This window comes from Lynx rufus, unplaced genomic scaffold, assembly GCF_022079265.1.
Source record: "Lynx rufus isolate CCGP_SWC_20201006 ecotype Redwood Valley unplaced genomic scaffold, mLynRuf1.p SCAF_3, whole genome shotgun sequence".
Taxonomy (NCBI): domain Eukaryota; kingdom Metazoa; phylum Chordata; class Mammalia; order Carnivora; family Felidae; genus Lynx; species Lynx rufus.
In genome coordinates, this window is record NW_025814845.1 from 174,264,166 (window position 1) to 174,283,288 (window position 19,123).

Genomic DNA, 19,123 nt, shown 5'->3' on the forward strand with positions numbered 1-19,123 from the left:
TCGGTGGCGCAGTCGGTTAAGCGTCCGACTTCAGCCAGGTCACGATCTCGCGTTCCGGGAGTTCGAGCCCCGCGTCGGGCTCTGGGCTGATGGCTCGGAGCCTGGAGCCTGTTTCCGATTCTGTGTCTCCCTCTCTCTCTGCCCCTCCCCCGTTCATGCTCTGTCTCTCTCTGTCCCAAAAACATAAATAAAAACCGTTGAAAAAAAAAAATTAAAAAAAAAAAAAAAGAAAAAAATGGCACCAACAGACTTGCTCAATGTAGGGTTGCCATAAACATTCAATATGTAAAAAAAAAAAAACAACAACAAAAAAAACCTGTATCTGCAAAGCACAATAAAATGAAGTACAATAAAATAAGGTTTGCCTTAATAGAAAATCCAAAGAATCCATGCACAGCAATCACTAGAGCTAATAAATAATAAACAAAGTGCAGGGTACAAGATCAACACAGAAAAACCATTTGTATTTCTATACACTAGCAATGAAAAGTCAAAAAAGGAAATTAAAACAACAATTACATTTAAAACAGCATCCAAAATAAAATACGTAGAAATAAATTTAGCCAAAAGGGTAACTATGTACACTGAAACCTATAAAATATTGTTGGAAGAAATTAAAGATATAAATAAGTGGAAAGACATTACAGGCTTATGGTTGAAAGTTTTAATATCATTAAGATGTCAACACGAAGCAAGGAAGACTTAATATAAAATGTCAAAACTCCCCAAAGCAATCTATGGATTTTGATGTAATCCTTCTCAAAAATCACAAAGGCCTTTTTTACAGAAATGGAAAAGCCAACTCAAATTTATTTGAAAGTGTAAAGAGCCCCAAATAGCCAAAACAATATTAAAAAAAGAAACTGAATCCCCACCTCACACTATATACAAAAATATATACACACTATATACTCAAAGTGGATTAGTAACCTAAATATAAAAGCTACAACTATACAACTCTTTTTTTTTTCTTTTTACAACTATACAACTCTTGAAAGAAAATATATAGGGGTAAATCATCATGGCTTTCAATTTGGCAATGGATTCTTAGAGGGACAATGGATTTGGCAATGGACACCAAAAGCATGAGCAACAAAAGAAATAACTGGATTTCATCAAAACTTTTGTGCATCAATGGACAATATCAAAATAATGAAGAGAACCCACACAATTGGAGAAAATACTTGGAAATTATGTATCTGATAAGAGTCTAGTATCCAGAATACATAAAGAACTCTCATTTAAAAAAAAAAAAAGACAACACAACCCAAAAATGGGCAAAGAACTTGAACAGACATTTCTGCAGAGAAGACATAAGAATAGACATTCTCCAGCAAGCATATGAAAAGACATTCAACATTATTAGTCATTAGGGAAATGCAAATCAAAACCACAATGTGATACCACTTCATGCTCATCACAATGAGAATTTATTGTTTTGAGAGAGAGAGTACATGGGAGGGGCAGAGAAAGAGGCAGAGAGAGAAAATCCCAGGCAGGGACACAGGGCTTGAACTCACGAACCTCAAGATCTGAGCCAAAATCAAGAGTCAGACACCTAACCAACTGAGCCACCCAGGCGCCACTACAATGAATATTTAAAAGGAGGTGGGGGTGGGAAAATATATGTCCGTGAGGAAATGGAGAAATTGGGACCCTCAGAAATTGGTGAGAATATAAAATGGAATAGCTGGTGTAGAGAACAGTTTGGTGGTTCCTCAAAAAGGTAAACACAGAATTACCAGATGACCCAGCAATTCCACTCCTATATATATATGCCCAAAAGAACTGAAAACAGGTACTCAAAGAATTGTGTCCAAATATTCATAGCAGCACTATTCACAACAGCCCAAAGGTGGAGACAACCTAAATGTGCATCAGCAAATGAACTGATAAACAAGTTTTTTTCTTTTAATTTTTTTTTAACGTTTATTTATTTTTGAGACAGAGAGAGACAGAGCATGAACGGGGGAGGGTCAGAGAGAGGGAGACACAGAATCGGAAACAGGCTCCAGGCTCTGAGCTGTCAGCACAGAGCCCAACGTGGGGCTCGAACTCACGGACCGCGAGATCATGACCTGAGCCGAAGTCGGCCGCTTAACCGACTGAGCCACCCAGGCGCCCCTGATAAACAAGTTTTGATACATCCATACAATGAAATATTATTTACCTGCAAAAAAGGAATGAGGTACTGATACATGTATATGGATGAACCCCAGAAAACATTATTCTAAGTGAAAGAAGGCAAACACAAAAGGTCACATATTATGTGATTCCACTCAAATGAAATATCCAGAATACATAAATCCATATAAACAGAAACTATTTAATAGGTACGGGGTCTTGTTTTGGGGTAAAGAAAATGTTTTGGAACTAGAGAGAGGTAGTGATTGCATAACACTGCAAATGTTCTAAATGCCACTGAATTGTACATTTTAAATTGGTTAATTTTTTTTAATTGGTTAATTTTAAGTCATGTGAATTTGACCTCAATAATTAAAAAATCTGAGCACATGGGGCACCTGGGTGGCTTAGTCAGTTAAGCATCTGATTCTTGATTTCAGCTGAAGTCATGATCTTACAGTTCGTGAGTTTGACCCCCAGTCAGGCTCTGCACTGAGAACACAGAGCCTGTTTGGGATTACCTCTCTCCTCTCTCTCTGCACCCTGCCCCCCACTCTCACATGTGAGCATGTTCTCTCTCTCTTTCAAAATAAATAAACTTAAAAAAAAAGTCCAAGCACAAATGCAGAAAGCAACAGACCTCGATTTTAAATGCCCCAAGATGTTCTGTATTCTCTTTATATATACTCTCTAAAAATTATGCTTTACCTTTTCACCCTGTGCCTCTTGTTGTTTTTTCCTGACAAGTTTTTGCCTTTTTTCATTCTTCTCTTCTTCTTCTAAGACATCAAAACATAAAAATGCTTTTTAATTCCCAAATATCGTAAGTTGAATGCTGTTTTCTCTGAAAGTAGTCTGTAGATAACATTTTGGGAGAGACAAGCCTTCAAAAAACAGACTGTTTTTCAAATGATGAAAATGAGGTACATGCAGACAGTTCAAACAAAGAAATCCACAAGTAAAATCTGTAAGAAACGGTCTGTTCTGAAACAAAAATTCTCTAACATTCATTAATATCATATGTCATAGTTTTGGTGAGGAGGCTTCAAGAATGATTATATTGGATTTTTCATGCTAGGGCTTCAGCAGCTCCAAGACATGGCATGAAAGCCCATTTCTGCACATGAAGTGGAGAATGCTGCCCTGTAGGCATGTGTGCCATTTGGTCACCCTTGACATGACAGTAAAAGCATCATACCTGGGCGCCTGGTTAACTCAGTCAGTGGAGTGTGCAACTCTTTTTTTTTTTTTTTTTTAATGTTTAGTTATTTTTGAATGAAAGAGAGACAAGAGTGTGAGCAGGGGAGGGGCAGAGAGAGAGGGGGACACAGAATCTGAAGCAGGCTCCAGGCTCTGAGCTCTCAGCAGAGCCCGATGTGGGGCTCGAACTCACAAACTGCGAGATCATGACCTGAGCTGAAGTTGGATGCTAAACCAACTGAGCCACCCAGGCGCCCCATGTGTGACTCTTGATCTCGGGGTTGTGAGTTTGAACCCCACATTAGGTATACAGATTACTTAAAAATAAAGTCTTTTAAAAATAAATAAAGGGGCACCTGGCTGGCTCAGTGGGTAGAGCATCTGACTTCATCCCAGGGTCATGAGTTCAAGCCCCACATTGGGCATGGAGCCTACTTTAAAAAAAAAAAAACACACACAGGGCACTTGGGTGGCTCAGTGGGTTGAGCCTCTGACTCTTGGTTTCGGCTCAGGTGATCCCACAGTTCGTGGATTTGAGCCCCAAGTCAGGCTTTGCACTGATGGTGTGGAGCCTACTTGGGATTCCTTCTCTCCCTCTCTCTCTACGTCTCCCCCACTCTCTCTCTCTCAAAAAAAAAAAAAAAGCTTTAAAAAAAATTCATACACACATATAAGCAACATGCCTTGCTTCCTTGCTTGGAAACTCCCATGACTGAACCAATATTAGGTTATTAGCCACTGAATGGCAAGAGAAAGAATATTTGCTGTTGTATAACCTTTTTTATTCTAGGTACACTAAGTTTCATTTGAATTAATTTCATTTAACTGTATTCCCTTGAGGAATTAGACATCTTTTTGGAAAATACATCCTTTAACCTGCCTGGCTCCTTAAATAGGAGTGTTCCTTTCTGTCAACAACTTTCTCTCCTGGCAATAAATATATCCTCAAGTTTATTAAGGAAAGATTAGGGCAGCAAAGCACATAGGAAAGCAGAAGGTCTAGTCTGGCCACTAACTTGCTATGTGATGAGTTAGACTTAGTGATCTTAAGACTCCCCTTCTGACTCTGAATCAAAGAATATAGTTTCTAAATAAGTCAATAGCAGGTGATTAAGGGGCTTTAATCCCTTTTTTCTTTTTAAGTAGGCTCCACACCCAGCATGGGACTTGAACTCATGACCCTGAGATCAAGAGTCACATGCTCTACTGACTGAGCCAAATAGGTTCCCCAAAGGTCTTTAATCCTTAAAGCCACTGAGAACTGACTGCTTCTGAACTTGTGATACACTTCATCATGCAAATCTTTACAAAACATGGAGGATTAAAGTTTTGGATGAATCTGAAGTCTGGTATCTCAATATCTGATGACACTAGGGAAGATACAAAGCGTATAAATATGCGGATTTTTTACTCATTTAAAGGAAATCTGACAATAATTAAGCACTTTACATAGTCTTAATTACTTCTTAAATAGTTTTAGCCTTCAGTGATGACTATGTCTCAAAATCTTTAATCCGTAAATGTACCAGAATGATGTACACTCCAACGATAAAAAGGTACAATTTAAACTACAAAAACTATGTCAAATACACGTTTCCCTTATTTATAAAATATAGAATATTTGACCATTTAATGCCTGCAGCAAATATCCTCCTGATGTCAAATGCACTTAACACGAAATTTCCAAGAGAAGTTACAATGCTCTTATTTAATTTTCCAATGGATAATTTGAAGTATAAGACATCAAATAATTACCAAAAGAAGAAAAGAATTTCAAAAATCTATGATTGAGAGACCCTAAAACATCTAGATTGCCTTTTATGTTTGGGTTGAACAGTATAACCTTTTAGGATTATGGTTATATTCATGGTTAATTTGGAAAGGCTATAAATTAAGCACTGCTTATTTTCCTGTCATTTATTTACATTTAAATAAGTAGCAAAATGAAACACAATGTACCAAAATCACTACTGGCAAGCTTCTTTGTAAAAGGATGTAAAAATTTAGGCTTTAGTTTTAGGATTCATCTTTTCTGAAGTGAACTACAATATTGTTTTAAAAGGCTTCTAACACTTTTAACATTGTCAAAGGCCTTGACAAATTTTTACTTACCAAAATTACAGTAAAATTTTTTGCTTATCAAACATAAAATAAGAACAAGCATGGTTTCCTAAAATTAAGAGTAAGCACTTAACTCTATAGGTAAGTATGTAAACAAAAACTGCCAAAGTGAAAGGAAAAATAAATTAGGTTGAAAAGCCTCTACAGATTAACGGTAGAAAACATGACCATTTGTTGAATAGTTTATAAACTGAAAACATAAACCTCAAAGAACAATGAAACTGCACAACTTAAAATCAGAGAATTTGCAATGTATCAATATAGAAATGCTATCATTTCAAATGTGTATACAAGGATAATGTACAATTTCCCATAAAAATGTTGGGATTTATAGTCCATTAAAAATCAAGACTAAAGTAATGATCAGCTGAAATTATATGTCACAAATTAACAGTAAATGGTTCTAATTATGCAAAATCCTAGAATAAATAAATAAATAAAATACTCTAAAGAGTAGAAAATTATAAAAGGGTAGCATAAACAATAAACTTACCTTTCAGATACACTTGGGAAGATTTAAATGAATTAAGCCATGAGGTAGTCACAGAAATAATTAAAGTAAGAAGAGCAAGTAGTAAGAAAATCCGGCCACACAGCAAAATTAGATCTTTAACTCCTTAAAAAAGTAAGAAAAAAAAAGAATAATAATAATTAAAGTTCAAAATATTTTCCTTTTTAAAAATTTTAATTTATATTTATATTAAAATTAAAATTTTAAATTGAATTTATATTATTTTTTAAAATTTATATCCAAGTTAGTTAGCATACAGTGCAATTGTGATTTCAGGAGTAGAATCCCAGTGATTCATCCCCTACATATAACACCCAGTGCTCATCCCAACAAGTGTCCTCCTTAATGACCCTTGACCATTTAGCCCATCACCCCACCCAAAACCCCTCCAGCAACCCTCAGTTTGTTCTCTGTATTTAAGAGTCTCTTATGTTTTGGGGCACCTGGGTGGCTCAGTCAGTTAAGCATCCAACTATTGGTTTCAGCTCAGGTCATGATCTCACGGTTCATGAGTTTAAGACCTGCATTGGGCTCTGTGCCCTCCTTTGGATTCTCTCCCTCTCGCTCTCTCTCTCCTCCTCCCGTTTGCATTCTCTCTCTCTCAAAATAAATAAACTTAAAAAAAAAAGTCTGTTTTGTCCCTCTCCCTGTTTTCATATTATTTTTGCTTCCCTTATGTTCATCTATTTTGTATCTTAAATCCCACGAGTGAAGTCATATGATATTTGTCTTTCTCTAATTTCACTTAGCATAATACACTCTAGTTCCATCCACATTGTTGCAAATAGCAAGACTTCATTATTTTTGACTGCCGAGTAATATTTCATTGTATACCACATCCTCTTTATCCATTCATCAGTCAATGAACTTTGGCTACTCTCAATAACACTGTTATAAACATTGGGGTGCATGTGCCCCTTTGAAACAGGACATCTGTATCCTTTAGATAAATACCTAGCAGTGCAATTGCTGGGTCATAGGGTAGTTCTAGTTTTGATTTTTTTTTTTTAATTTTTTTTCAACGTTTATTTATTTTTGGGACAGAGAGAGACAGAGCATGAACGGGGGAGGGGCAGAGAGAGAGGGAGACACAGAATCGGAAACAGGCTCCAGGCTCTGAGCAGTCAGCCCAGAGCCCGACGCGGGGCTCGAACCCACGGACCGCGAGATCGTGACCTGGCTGAAGTCGGACGCTTAACCGACTGCGCCACCCAGGCGCCCCTCTAGTTTTGATTTTTTGAGGAACCTCCATACAGTTTTCCAGAGTGGCTGCACCAGTTTGTATTCCCACCAGCAACGCAAAAGGGTTCCTCTTTCTCCGCATCCTTGTCAACATCTGTCATTGCCTGAGTTGTTAATGTTAGCCATTCTTAAAGGTGTGAGTTGGTATCTCATTGTGGTTTTCATTTGTGTTTCCCTGATGATGAGTGATGCTGAGCATTTTTTCATGTGTCTGTTAGCCATCTGGATATCTTCTTTGCAAAAGTGTCTATTCATGCAAAAGTGTCTTTTGACCATTTCTTCACTGGATCATGTTTTTTGGGTGTTGAGTTTGATAAGTTCTTCGTAGATTTTTAGATACTAACCCTTTATCTGATATGTCATTTGCAAATACCTTCTCCCATTCTGTCAGTTGCCTTTTAGTTTTGCTGACTGTTTCCTTCACTGCGCAGAAAGTTTTTATTTTGATGAGGTCCCAATAGTTCATTTTTGCTTTTGTTTCCCTTGCCTCCGGAGACATGTTAAGTAAGAAATTGCTGTGGCCAAGATAAAAGAGGTTTTTGCCTGCTTTCTCCTCTAAGACTTTGATGGCTTCCTGTCTTACATTTAGGTCTTTCATCCATTTTGAGTTTATTTTAGTGTATGGTATAAGAATGTGGTCCAGGTTCATTCATTTACATGTTGCTGTCCAGTTTTTCCAACACCATTTGCTAAAAAGACTATCTTTATTCCATTGGATATTCTTTCCTGCTTTGTCAAACATCAGTTGGCCATATGTTTGTGGGTCCATTTCTGGATTCTCTATTCTGTTCCATTGATCCATGTGTCTGTTTTGTGCCAGTACCATACTGTCTTGATAATTACAACTTTGTAATACATCTTGAAGTCTGGAATTGTGATGCCTCCAGCCTTGGTTTTCTTTTTTAGGATTGCTTTGGCTATTTGGGGTCTTTTCTACTTCCATACAAATGTTAGGATTGTTTGTACTACCTCTGTGAAGAATGTTGGTGTTATTTTGATAGGGATTGCATTGAATATGTAGATTGCTTTGGGTAGTATCGACATTTTAACAATATTCTTCCAAGCCATGAGCATGGAATGTTTTTCCATTTTTTTTGTGTCTTCTTCAATTTCTTTCATAAGCTTTCTAATAGTTTTCAGTGTACAGATTTTTCACTTCTTTGGTTAGGTTTATTCCTAGGTATTTCATGATTTTTGATGTAACTGAAAATGGGATCAATACCTTGATTTCTCTTTCTGCTGCTTCATTATTGGTGTAGAGAAATGCAACTGATTTCTGTGTATTGATTTTATATCCTGAGACTTTGCTGAATTCATGGATCAGTTTTAGCAGTTTTTTAGTGGAATCTTTTGGGTTTTCCACATAGAATATCGTCATCTGTGAAGAGTGAAAGTTTGACTTCCTTCTTGTCTATTTGGATGCCTTTTATTTCTTTATGTTGTCTGATTGCTGACGCTAGGACTTTCAACACTATTTTGAATAACAGTGGTGAGAATGGACATTCTTGTGTTCCTGACTTTAGGGGGAAAGATCTGTTTTTTCCCCATTGAGGATGATGTTAGCGGTGGGTCTTTCATATATGGCTTTATGATCTTGAGGTATGATCCTTTTATCCCTACTTTCTTGAGGGTTTTTATCAAGAAAGGATGCTGTATTTTGTCAAATACTTTCCCTGCATCTATTGAGAGGATCATGTGGTTCTTACTCTTTCTTTTATTAATGTGATGTATCAGGATGCTTGGGTGGCTCAGTCAGTAAGCGTCCGGCTTCAGCTCAGGTCATGACCTCATGGTTTGTGAGTTCGAACCCCGCATTGGGCTCTGTGCTGACAGGTCAGAGCCTGGAGCCTGCTTCAGATTCTGTGTCTCCCTCTCTCTCCGCTCCTCCCCCACTCACACTCTGTCTCTCTCCCAAAAATAAATAAACATTAAAAAAAAATTATTAATGTGATGTATCACATTGATTTGTGAATATTGAACCAGCCCTGCATCCCAGGTATAAATCCCACTTGATCGTGGTGAATAATTCTTTCAATATATTGTTGGATCTGGTCGGCTAGTATCTTGTTGAGAATTTTTGCATCCATGTTCATCAAGGAAATTGGTCTATAGTTCTCCTTTTTAGTGAGGTCTTTGTCTGGTTTTGGAATCAAGCTAGTGTTGGCCTCATAGAATGAGTTTGGAAGCTTTCCTTCCATTTCTGCTTTTTGGAACAGCTTCAAAAGAATAGGTGTTAACTCTTCTTTAAATGTTTGACAGAATCCCCCTTACTTTCCTTGATACTAATAACAAATAGTAAGGCATTAAGAAGATTATTTGTAGTAATAAAGAATAGTAAAAGTTAAGCAACTGTCTTATGATTTTTTTCACATACTCTCCTTTGTGAGATAAAATTCATCATGGTTGATTATTACCAGAATAAGTTTTCAAAAAACAATTTTAGAACATCTTCGGTCTTATGAATATAGGTAGAATTCATATGACTGACTACACTTATAAACATTATGATTATCAATAATGCATAAATTCTGGTTTCCCTCTGTCCAGAGAGGTAGGTAAAATTATCCCATTGGGAATTAAATTGTGACATTAGCATCTTGTCAAATTCTAGTTTGTTCATTCATTCACTTAAAGATTTATTTTTATTTTTTTAAGTAGTTTCTATACCCAACATGGGACTTGAACTCACAATCCTGAGATCAAGAGTCACACGATCTACCAACTGAGCCAGCCAGGCACCTCTCAAATTGTAGTTCTATTTAAAAACAGTCATTCAAAAACACCAAATTCATATTTCTCACAGTTCAATTATGCAACTGTGTACCTCTCTATTCCTCAATATTTACTCGGTTATTTGAAAATAAAATCATTCTATAAACACCTAGAAAAAAGTCAAACTTTAGTATTTGGTCTTCTTTTAAAAACAAAGATGAAAATTAAATGAGAAAAAATGTAATCAGTACTTACTTATGGTAAGTACTTATGGTGTAATACACCATTGCTAAATGGTTAAGGAGCAGGTATAAAGTTGGGTTAGAAATGGTTTCTACCCTCCAGGAGTTTTTAGTTTCGTAGTTCTCAAAAGTCACCAGGCAGAGGTACAGAAGAACCATCTTGCCTATGTGATCAGGGCTGGTAGTCAATTAAAGATTAAAAAATGATTTATATATACACACTTAAATATTTATTTTTATTCAAGTATAGTTTTCTACACTTGTGATAAATATTTTCTTTTAACTGAAAACCAATATATAGAGGTGACTGGGTGGCTCAGTCAGTTAAGTGTCTAACTCTTGGTTTCAGCTCAGGTCATGATCTCATGGTTCGTGAGCCTGCATCAGGCTCTAAACAACAGTGGGGAGCCTTCTTGAGATCCTCGTTCCTTCTGTCTCTGCCCCTACCCGCTGGTGTGCCCTCTCTCTCAAAATAAAAAAATAACCTTAAAAAAAAAAACCTCGGGGCGCCTGGGTGGCGCAGTCGGTTAAGCGTCCGACTTCAGCCAGGTCACGATCTCGCGGTCTGTGAGTTCGAGCCCCACGTCAGGCTCTGGGCCGATGGCTCAGAGCCTGGAGCCTGTTTCCGATTCTGTGTCTCCCTCTCTCTCTGCCCCTCCCCTGTTGATGCTCTGTCTCTCTCTGTCCCAAAAATAAATAAACGTTGAAAAAAAAAAATTAAAAAAAAAAAAAAACAAAAAACCTCAATATATATTTTATCCTTTAAAAATAAAGCAACTTAAAGCTGTTTAAATACTTCTTTTGTTTTGCCTCACAGTCCTCCAACTTTTTGCCAGCATTAGCTGTTGATTCAAGAGTTGTTCAAGACAACATCTAATTAAATCTAGGGTATTTCTGGCTATTACAAAAGTAATGTAATACCTAGAGTATTGGTATTTAGAGAAACCACTGAGTTACGGGATTTATGTTCCATGATACTGCTTTTTGTTCTAACAAGCAAGCAATTTGCAAACATCATATGGGAATATAAAAGAACTAGACTTATGTTTGTTTACGTCTTTCAAGTAAAACTTTTTTTTTAATTTTTTTTTAACGTTTATTTATTTTTGAGACAGAGAGAGACAGAGCATGAACGGGAGAGGGTCAGAGAGAGGGAGACACAGAATCTGAAACAGGCTCCAGGCTCTGAGCTGTCAGCACAGAGCCCGACGCGGGGCTCGAACTCACGGACTGCAAGATCATGACCTGAGCCGAAGTCGGCCGCTTAACCAACTGAGCCACCCAGGCGCCCCTCAAGTAAAACTTTTTTTATTAAATTGGCTTTTTGGGGGTTTTTTTGGTCCATATTCTCAAGAGCCCATGTGCAAGACACTTCAAAGAATAACAAATGTGAGGAAGCAGCATTAAAATACTTAGCTTGATGTGCCTGGCTGGCTCAGTTGGTTAAGCAGCCGACTTCGGCTCCAGTCAGGATCTCGTGGTCTGGGAGTTAGAGCCCCAAGACGGGCTCTGTGCTGATAGCTCAGAGCCTGGAGCTTGCTTTGGATTCTGTATCTCCCTCTCTCTCTGCCCCTCCCCTGCTCCTATTCTGTCTGTCTCTCTCTCTGTTTCTCAAAAATAAATAAACATTAAAAAAAAATTTTTTAGGGGCACCTGGGTGGCGCAGTCGGTTAAGCGTCCGACTTCAGCCAGGTCACGATCTCGCAGTCCGTTAGTTCGAGCCCCGTGTCGGGCTCTGGGCTGATGGCTCAGAGCCTGGAGCCTGTTTCCGATTCTGTGTCTCCCTCTCTCTCTGCCCCTCCCCTGTTCATGCTCTGTCTCTCTCTGTCCCAAAAATAAATAAACATTGAAAAAAAAATTAAAAAAAAATTTTTTTATTAAAATATTTAGCTTTAAGTACAAGTAAAAATGTACTGACAATGAAGGCTTTTACACAGTAGAAAAAAGATAGGAACCATTTTTCAATGTTTGTCCAAAAATACAGCCCAGTTGAATGAATGGGTCTAGGAATTCTAGTTTTCCAATTAGCCGCCCCAGCTAAAAGTAACTATAAGTATATACTGTTACTGGATATCTGGAAAACAAATATCAAGAAAGCAAAGCAGGGGTACCTGGCTGGTTCAGCTGATAGAGCATGAGACTCTTAATCTCAGGGTTCTAAGTTTGAGCCCCACATTGGGTGTAGAGATTTCTTAAAAAATAATAGTAATAGTGGTGCCTAGGTGGTTGAGTCAGTGGTCCAACTCAATCTGGGCACAGGTCATGATCTCTTGGTTCGTGGGATCAGGCCCTTTGTCAGGCCCTGCGTTGACAGCACAGAGCCTGTTTGGGATTCCCTCTCTCCCATTCTCTCTGCCCCTCATCCACTCACACTCTCTCCCTCCCTCCCAAAATATATAAAATGAACTTAAAAAAAGATAATAATAATAAAATCTTAAAAAAAAAAAAAAGAAACCAAAGTAAACAACCATCAGTTCACAACTGAGAGGTTTCTAGGAGAAAGGAATTAAGTAAAAAAAAAATCAGGAACTAGATGGAGATGCTACCAGGAATCCAGTTGCATTTTCTAGAATTTTAGGCCTGCTTTATTAAATTAGACATTGTCGGGGCACCTGGCTGGCTCAATCGGTAGAGCATGTGACTCTTGATCTTGGGATCATGACTTTAAGCCCCCAATTGGGCATGGAGCCTATTTTAAAAAAGAAAAAAATTAAAAAATAAATAGGCATTGTGATATTTGATGGGAACACAAAAACAGATTAGATGTGGGCTCTGCCTTCAAAAAGCATATTCTCCTGTTGTCAGAGCTGATTATGTGAGATTTCCTTCTGCAACCTTCCGTAACTATCTTCTCATTGATCAGTGACTTAAACGTTAGTGCAAAGTAGAAGAGATTCTAAATTAACAGAACAGAGGTGGATGCTGAAAAGACAAGGGGGGGGAGCATGTAAATTCTGGACTAGATAAGCGTGAATTTAACATTTCTGTATATCATTTGGATAAAGGTCTTGTTAGATTCCTATATAGACTGAGTGAGTAGGAGGTTTCTAAAAGGACTTTGAAGATTTTTTAAAAAAGCATTTTAAGTTATTTCAAGCAACATTTCCAAGTACCTGAGTAGGGAGAGAGGAAATATACAAAGCTAAGTTTCATCAGGATCTCAAACTTTAGAAATGAGTATAAGGGAGACATGCATGTAAACCCATGACTAATATATCCAAAAAAGGACTGATTCTCCACAGGCCCACCATTTTCCTCTCAGTTTCCCTTTTATCCCGGGCACTACCAAGTACTTAGGGTTGTTCAAATTCACTTGAAGGAGTTATCCTTGAATCCCTCCTTTCCCTCACCCAAACATTAATCCATCCACAAATCCTGTGGATTCTACTTTGTAAATATCCCAAATCTGTGCACACTCCATCGCTGTTATCATCCTAGTCCAGGCCATCATCACTACTTATCTATTTCTAGAAACTCACTTGCTCCACTGCTTCCACTACAGCCTCCCTCCAAAACATCCTCCACAGAATCCAGCGACTATCTATCTATATCTGCATCCATCATCCATCCATCTATCCAGTAATCCCTAGGGCCAAAGTGGGGCTTGAACTCACCATCCCAAGATCATGAGTCACATGCTCTACTGACTGAGCCAGCCAGGCACCCCTCCAATAACCCTCCCTAAATCTCAGTTTCTTCAAGTGTAAAATGGGGATTATACCCCACCCACACCATGGTTATAATACAGACTGGAAGAAATAATGAATAAACAGCACTTAGTTAGGTTTATAAGAGGTGGTCAGTGAATGTTATTAACTCGATCCACTCTCCCCTTTAGTCTTCTTGATCCATTCACAGTGGTCTTCATCCTTTTTCTCCAATTTGTCAATTCCTTTGGTCTAGAATGTTTTTGGCCCAGGCTTCGTATAATTTAAATCTCTGCTTAAATTCCTCAGAAGGCCTACATCACGTCACCTGTTCCCTTGTGAGCATTCAAAACAATATGAAAGTAGTGTCTACATATGTTCCTGTGCTTTCTGCCAGCTTCTGTCTCCTTGCACACAAAACTGGAAAGACACTTTCTCCGCGAAGAGAAGTCAGCCTCCTCAAAGCCCTGAGAGTCTTGCTCCCTGGAGTGGGGCCCCGGCGCCGGAAGAGAGGAAGGCGCTATGCAGCCTGGGATTCGTAGTCTAAGCCGCCCGGAGGCGACGTGGCCATGAGACTGGAACCTTACGCAACACTCATGGGATAGTTACGCGGATGCGAGCGTCAGAAGGAAAAAGTCAACAGTTACCTAGATCCGGGATCCCACGCCGGAGCTCTAGACACAAGAGGGGGAGAGCAGAGAAGAGGAAAATGCCAACGACCCCACGAGAAGCCATGATAGCGGGAGCCCCGCGTCCGGGCGGGAGGCCCTCCCCTTCCGGTTGCGCCTTCTGTTGGAAGGTGATGTGGAGCCCTTGCTATGGGAGGGGTTTTCGGGGAGAGCTAGACCCTGAAGCCCGGCGTTTGGTTCGACTGAGATAAGCCCCTGTTTTGAACTCCTAGTCTGTAGCCTTATGTTATTAGAAATGCAAGTCATTCCCCCCACGTCACATGGTGTCCCGGAGAGATAGGCAGTCTGGCAGCCCGCCTAGCCCAATCTTGTGAAAGCAAAGCTTGGGCGCTAGCGCGGCAGCTCCCCAGAGTCAAGGCCCGCAGCGCTCGCCCTTTTGGACTCTGTGGAAGCTGTGAAAAAGAACTCTCAAGAGTAAAATGTACCGGAAGAGGAAAGTGTACGGGCTGTTGACGCTGTGAGAAGGCAGCCCCCGTGCCTCGGCCTTGTGTCCTAGGAGGCGACTGCGGGCTTTTGGGTCGGAGCTACTAAGCACTCCTCTGCTGAAGCCCCTTCCTTATCATCCTAACGGTTCCCGGCCTCATCCGCGGCCTCTTATTACTGTGGGAAGATGCTTGTAAAGTGGGGCCTGGCACCTAATTCAAGATCCTGGAGACCCTTGGAGTCCCGCTACCCCTTGCTCTGCGTCTCAGTTTTGCCAATAGGTGTTATTGTTAATGACTAAATTTGGCCTCACAGTTCTATGACCTCATTGCCATCCCATGACTTACCTCCGTGGCGCTTCTGCCAAACTACAACTCAGTTAAGCTGTGGTGGTCCTCACAATTTACACAATTTAATGCTTGAAATTTCGTTTTCTGACCCATCCGTCAATCCTGCTACCTCACCCTTCCACTGAGTCCAACTGACGTTTATTGAACCCCACGGTTCCCCTGGTGCTGTAGAACTCTGGGAGATTCAAATATATGTAAATTACCGAATTTGTCCTCAAGAAACTCAGTTAACTAGGGGCGCCTGGGTGGCTCAGTCGGTTGAGCGTCCGACTTTGGCTCAGGTCATGATCTCGCGGTTGGCAAGTTAGAGCCTCGTGTCGGGCTCTGTGCTGTTGGCTCGGAGCCCGGAGCCTGCTTCGGATTCTGTGTCTCCCTCTCTCGCTCATGCTCTGTCTCTCTCTGTCTCAAAAATAAATAAAAATTAAAAAAAAAAACAACTCAGTTAACTAGTCTTGTAAACAGATAAATGCAATACAGCACCTGAGCCCTATGATAGGGATACACACACGCTCCTGCGAACCCTACCCCGAGGGCCTGGAGGGAAGGGCTTTAAACTTGAGAGGGGAATGAGGACCACAGGGAGAGTGGGATTTCAAGTTTAGGAAACTGAATGTAGGGAACTACAGTTTGAATATTTAATAGTTTAAATATGAAGAAGTATTTAGGAGTTTACAATATTGCAGTTTAAAGCTCGAATAAAGGTGTGTAGGTATGTTGGAGCTAGGCCCACAGGGGACTTTGCTTTGTGTATAGGCTAAGAATTTTGTCCTGAAAGTGAAGGTGAAAACTAGGAGGGCACAATCTCAAAATCAATCGGGGTGAAGTAATATAAATCATAACACGTAATACCAATTAAATAATTAAATGTATCAACTCATTCAGAAATTCTCATTTGTTGTCTGCGGGAAGACAGGAAAAAAAGTTGTACAGCTCTTACCATCTTCATTTTGGTATGATTTCCTCCTTTATTATTTTTTTTCATTCTCTGGCTTTCTATATTCTTTTTTTTTTATTATTCAATTTTTTTTTCAACGTTTATTTATTTTTTGGGGGACAGAGAGAGACAGAGCATGAACGGGGGAGGGGCAGAGAGAGAGGGAGACACAGAATCAGAAACAGGCTCCAGGCTCTGAGCCATCAGCCCAGAGCCTGACGCGGGGCTCGAACTCACGGACCGCGAGATTGTGACCTGGCTGAAGTTGGACGCTTAACCGACTGCGCCACCCAGGCGCCCCTGGCTTTCTATATTCTTAATTTCATCTATTGATGGCTCCAGACATCTGTCAAGACAATAAAGTGGAGGCTTGCAAGTACTCCAGATTTGCTTGGGGTCATACACATTTTCCAAACCTTGTTGATTATGAACAAGGTTCACTGTGATTGTCTACTGCTAGCTACCTCCTCGAAAAAGGCGACCAGTATAACCTGTTTGAGTAAAACCAAATTTCTTACTGCATTAAGTGAGAATACTATTTTGACAAAATCTTAGTAGTGTCTCAGAGAGGAGGTCAAGAGTGAATTTTATGAGGTTTTGGAGTTTTGGTTGGAGTGGTTTAAGGTGGGCCTGTTTGACTCATCTGTTTTGATTCATTTGGGATTGGATATAGTGCATGGTATAATAGTTTAGGACTGGTGGACTGAGCAAGATGAGGGACTTGATAGATTAGGTCCCTTTTTTAATAAGGAAGGGGATTTGCCAATTGAGTGATCAGTTCAACTTGTCAGTGCCTTTAAAGGAAGCTTTTTGCCCAGATGAGCAACCTATTGTTCAGGTAAATGGATTTTCAGGAAAATGTAAAGCTAACAATTAAGTTATGTACTGATTGACAGACTACTTGTGGGCAAGAATTTCCTGGAATAGTAAAGTCAGTATGTTGATTTATGTAGTTCTAAGTGATGAAAATTACTGTAGATGTTTCATTTCCCACCAAAAAATCTTAAGAACATCATTGAGTATAAGAGGAAATGATTTTAAAATCTAAATAGTTTGTATTAAACGATTATTAACATTCTTAAGACACAAATTTCACATTTTTCATAACAAGCGATACAACTCGTTTATGTATTTAAAAAAAGTAGAATTGTTATTTAACACGTTTAAAAATGATAATATAATCATATTTGGTTAGGGAGACAAATGTGTATTATAATGTAGCCTGAATTATATATATTAAGTATCCAGACTGCTTTTGTGACCTAAATTGGAATTTTTGCATTAAAAAAAAAAAAACAACTAGTGGGGTACGCGGGTGGCTCAGTCAGTTAAGTATCGAGCTCACTCGATTTCAGCTCAGGTCATGATCTCATGGTTTGTGGGGTCGAGCCCTGCGTTGTGCTCTACAGAGCATGCTTCAGATTCTTTCTCTCCTCTCTATGTCTCCCAAAATAAATAAATAAGCTTTAAAAAAATCAACTAGTTAATTTTTTCAGTATTTTTATTAAGAATTTTTTCAGCCCGGGGCACCTGGCTGGCTCAGTTGGAAGAGTATGTGACTTTTTTTTTCTTTTTATATAAATATACATATTTAATTTATGAAAGCACATGAGAGAAAGCAAGCAGGGGAGGGGCAGAGAAAGAGGGAGAGAGAGAATCCTAAGCAGGCTCTGTCCTCTCAACGCAGAGCCCAATGCAGGGCTCAAACTCATGAACTGTGAGATCATGACTTGAGCCAAAATTAAGAGTTGTAGGCTTAACTGACTGAGCCACCCAGGCACCCCATGGAAGAGTATGTTACTGGCTCTTGATCTCAGGTCATAAGTTCAAGTCCCACCTGGGGTGGAGAGATTACTCAATAAAACTTAAAAAAATGTTTTCAGACAAAAATGTTGAAAAGAATTTATAGTGAGTATCCATATACCCACTCTACCACATAATAAAATAAATAATAATAATAAAACTGATTTTATCAAATATCTATCATCTTTCTTTCTTTCTTTCTTTCTCTTTCTTTCAGCACAAGCTGTGGAGAGGGGATAGCGGGGGAAAGAGAGAGAGAGAGAGAGAGAGAGAGAGAGAGAGAATCCCAAACAGGCTCCATGCTCAACACAAAGCCCCATGTGGGGCTTGATCCCATGAACCTGGGATCATGACCTGAGCCAAAATCAAGAGTTGGGCGCTTAACTGACCAAGCCACCCAGGCACCCCACAACCTGTCTCTTTTGATGCATTACAAAGATATGCATGATGCAGACATTAGTACACTTCCCCAAAAATACTTCAGTGTGCATATTATTAACTATAATACATGAATATGTATACGCAACTTCAGCATGCTGTTCATTAACTACAAAGACATAAACAACTGTACCATTCCTTGAGTTCCAATATAAACATTGTTAAAAGATAAACTGTGGCATATAAAATATTTTAAGTGTTTATTTGAGCAAAAATCTATTTGAATTGGGCAGCATCCAATCCAGTAGATACAAAGGAGCTCTGAGTTGCTATACGAAAATGAAAGACTTTTATAGCCACAGGGAGAGTGAACAAGGAAGTTATTTTAGGCAAAAAAAAAAGGGGGGGAGTTGGTTATTGCAAGCTTACTTTCCTTTAGGGGTATTTCAGGCAGATTACTGAAGTAGTGCTGAACAGGCAATTCCATTTCTGGGAGAGCCAAAACTGTAATTAAGCCTCAGTTTGGTGACGTGGGGCTTAGCACAAGATTTGACAAATCTTGTCAAATATGGGGCTTGTTGTCTTCTTTTTAATAGCATACACCCATATCCCTCTCAAGACAAAACTTTGCCCAGAAAATAACCATTGCTCTGTCATTTTTTTTTTTCTATCATGGATTAGTTTTGCCTCTTCTAGGACTTCTATAAATGGAATTGGTGTTTGGATTAGGCTTTGTTTATACAGCAA

The 19,123-nt window shown here is 39.2% G+C and overlaps 1 protein-coding gene across 3 annotated transcripts in view; it reads right to left on the bottom strand.

Annotated features, from left to right (window-relative positions):
- UBXN8 (UBX domain protein 8) overlaps nt 1-14,677 on the bottom strand; it is a 28,566-nt gene extending 13,889 nt beyond the window's left edge. For 2 of the 3 annotated variants that reach the window (XM_047090936.1, XM_047090935.1), the window contains exons 1-3: nt 14,447-14,669; nt 5,939-6,061; nt 2,833-2,903 (exon numbers count right to left, since the gene is read on the bottom strand). In XM_047090936.1, coding sequence (XP_046946892.1) covers nt 2,833-2,903; nt 5,939-6,061; nt 14,447-14,534 — 282 coding nt within the window. In that variant the 5' untranslated portion in view covers nt 14,535-14,669. Of the gene's footprint in view, nt 1-2,832; nt 2,904-5,938; nt 6,062-14,446 lie in introns of all 3 variants that reach the window. The other variant, XM_047090938.1, reaches the window with a different exon arrangement.
- Nucleotides 14,678-19,123: the final 4,446 nt, after the last annotated feature.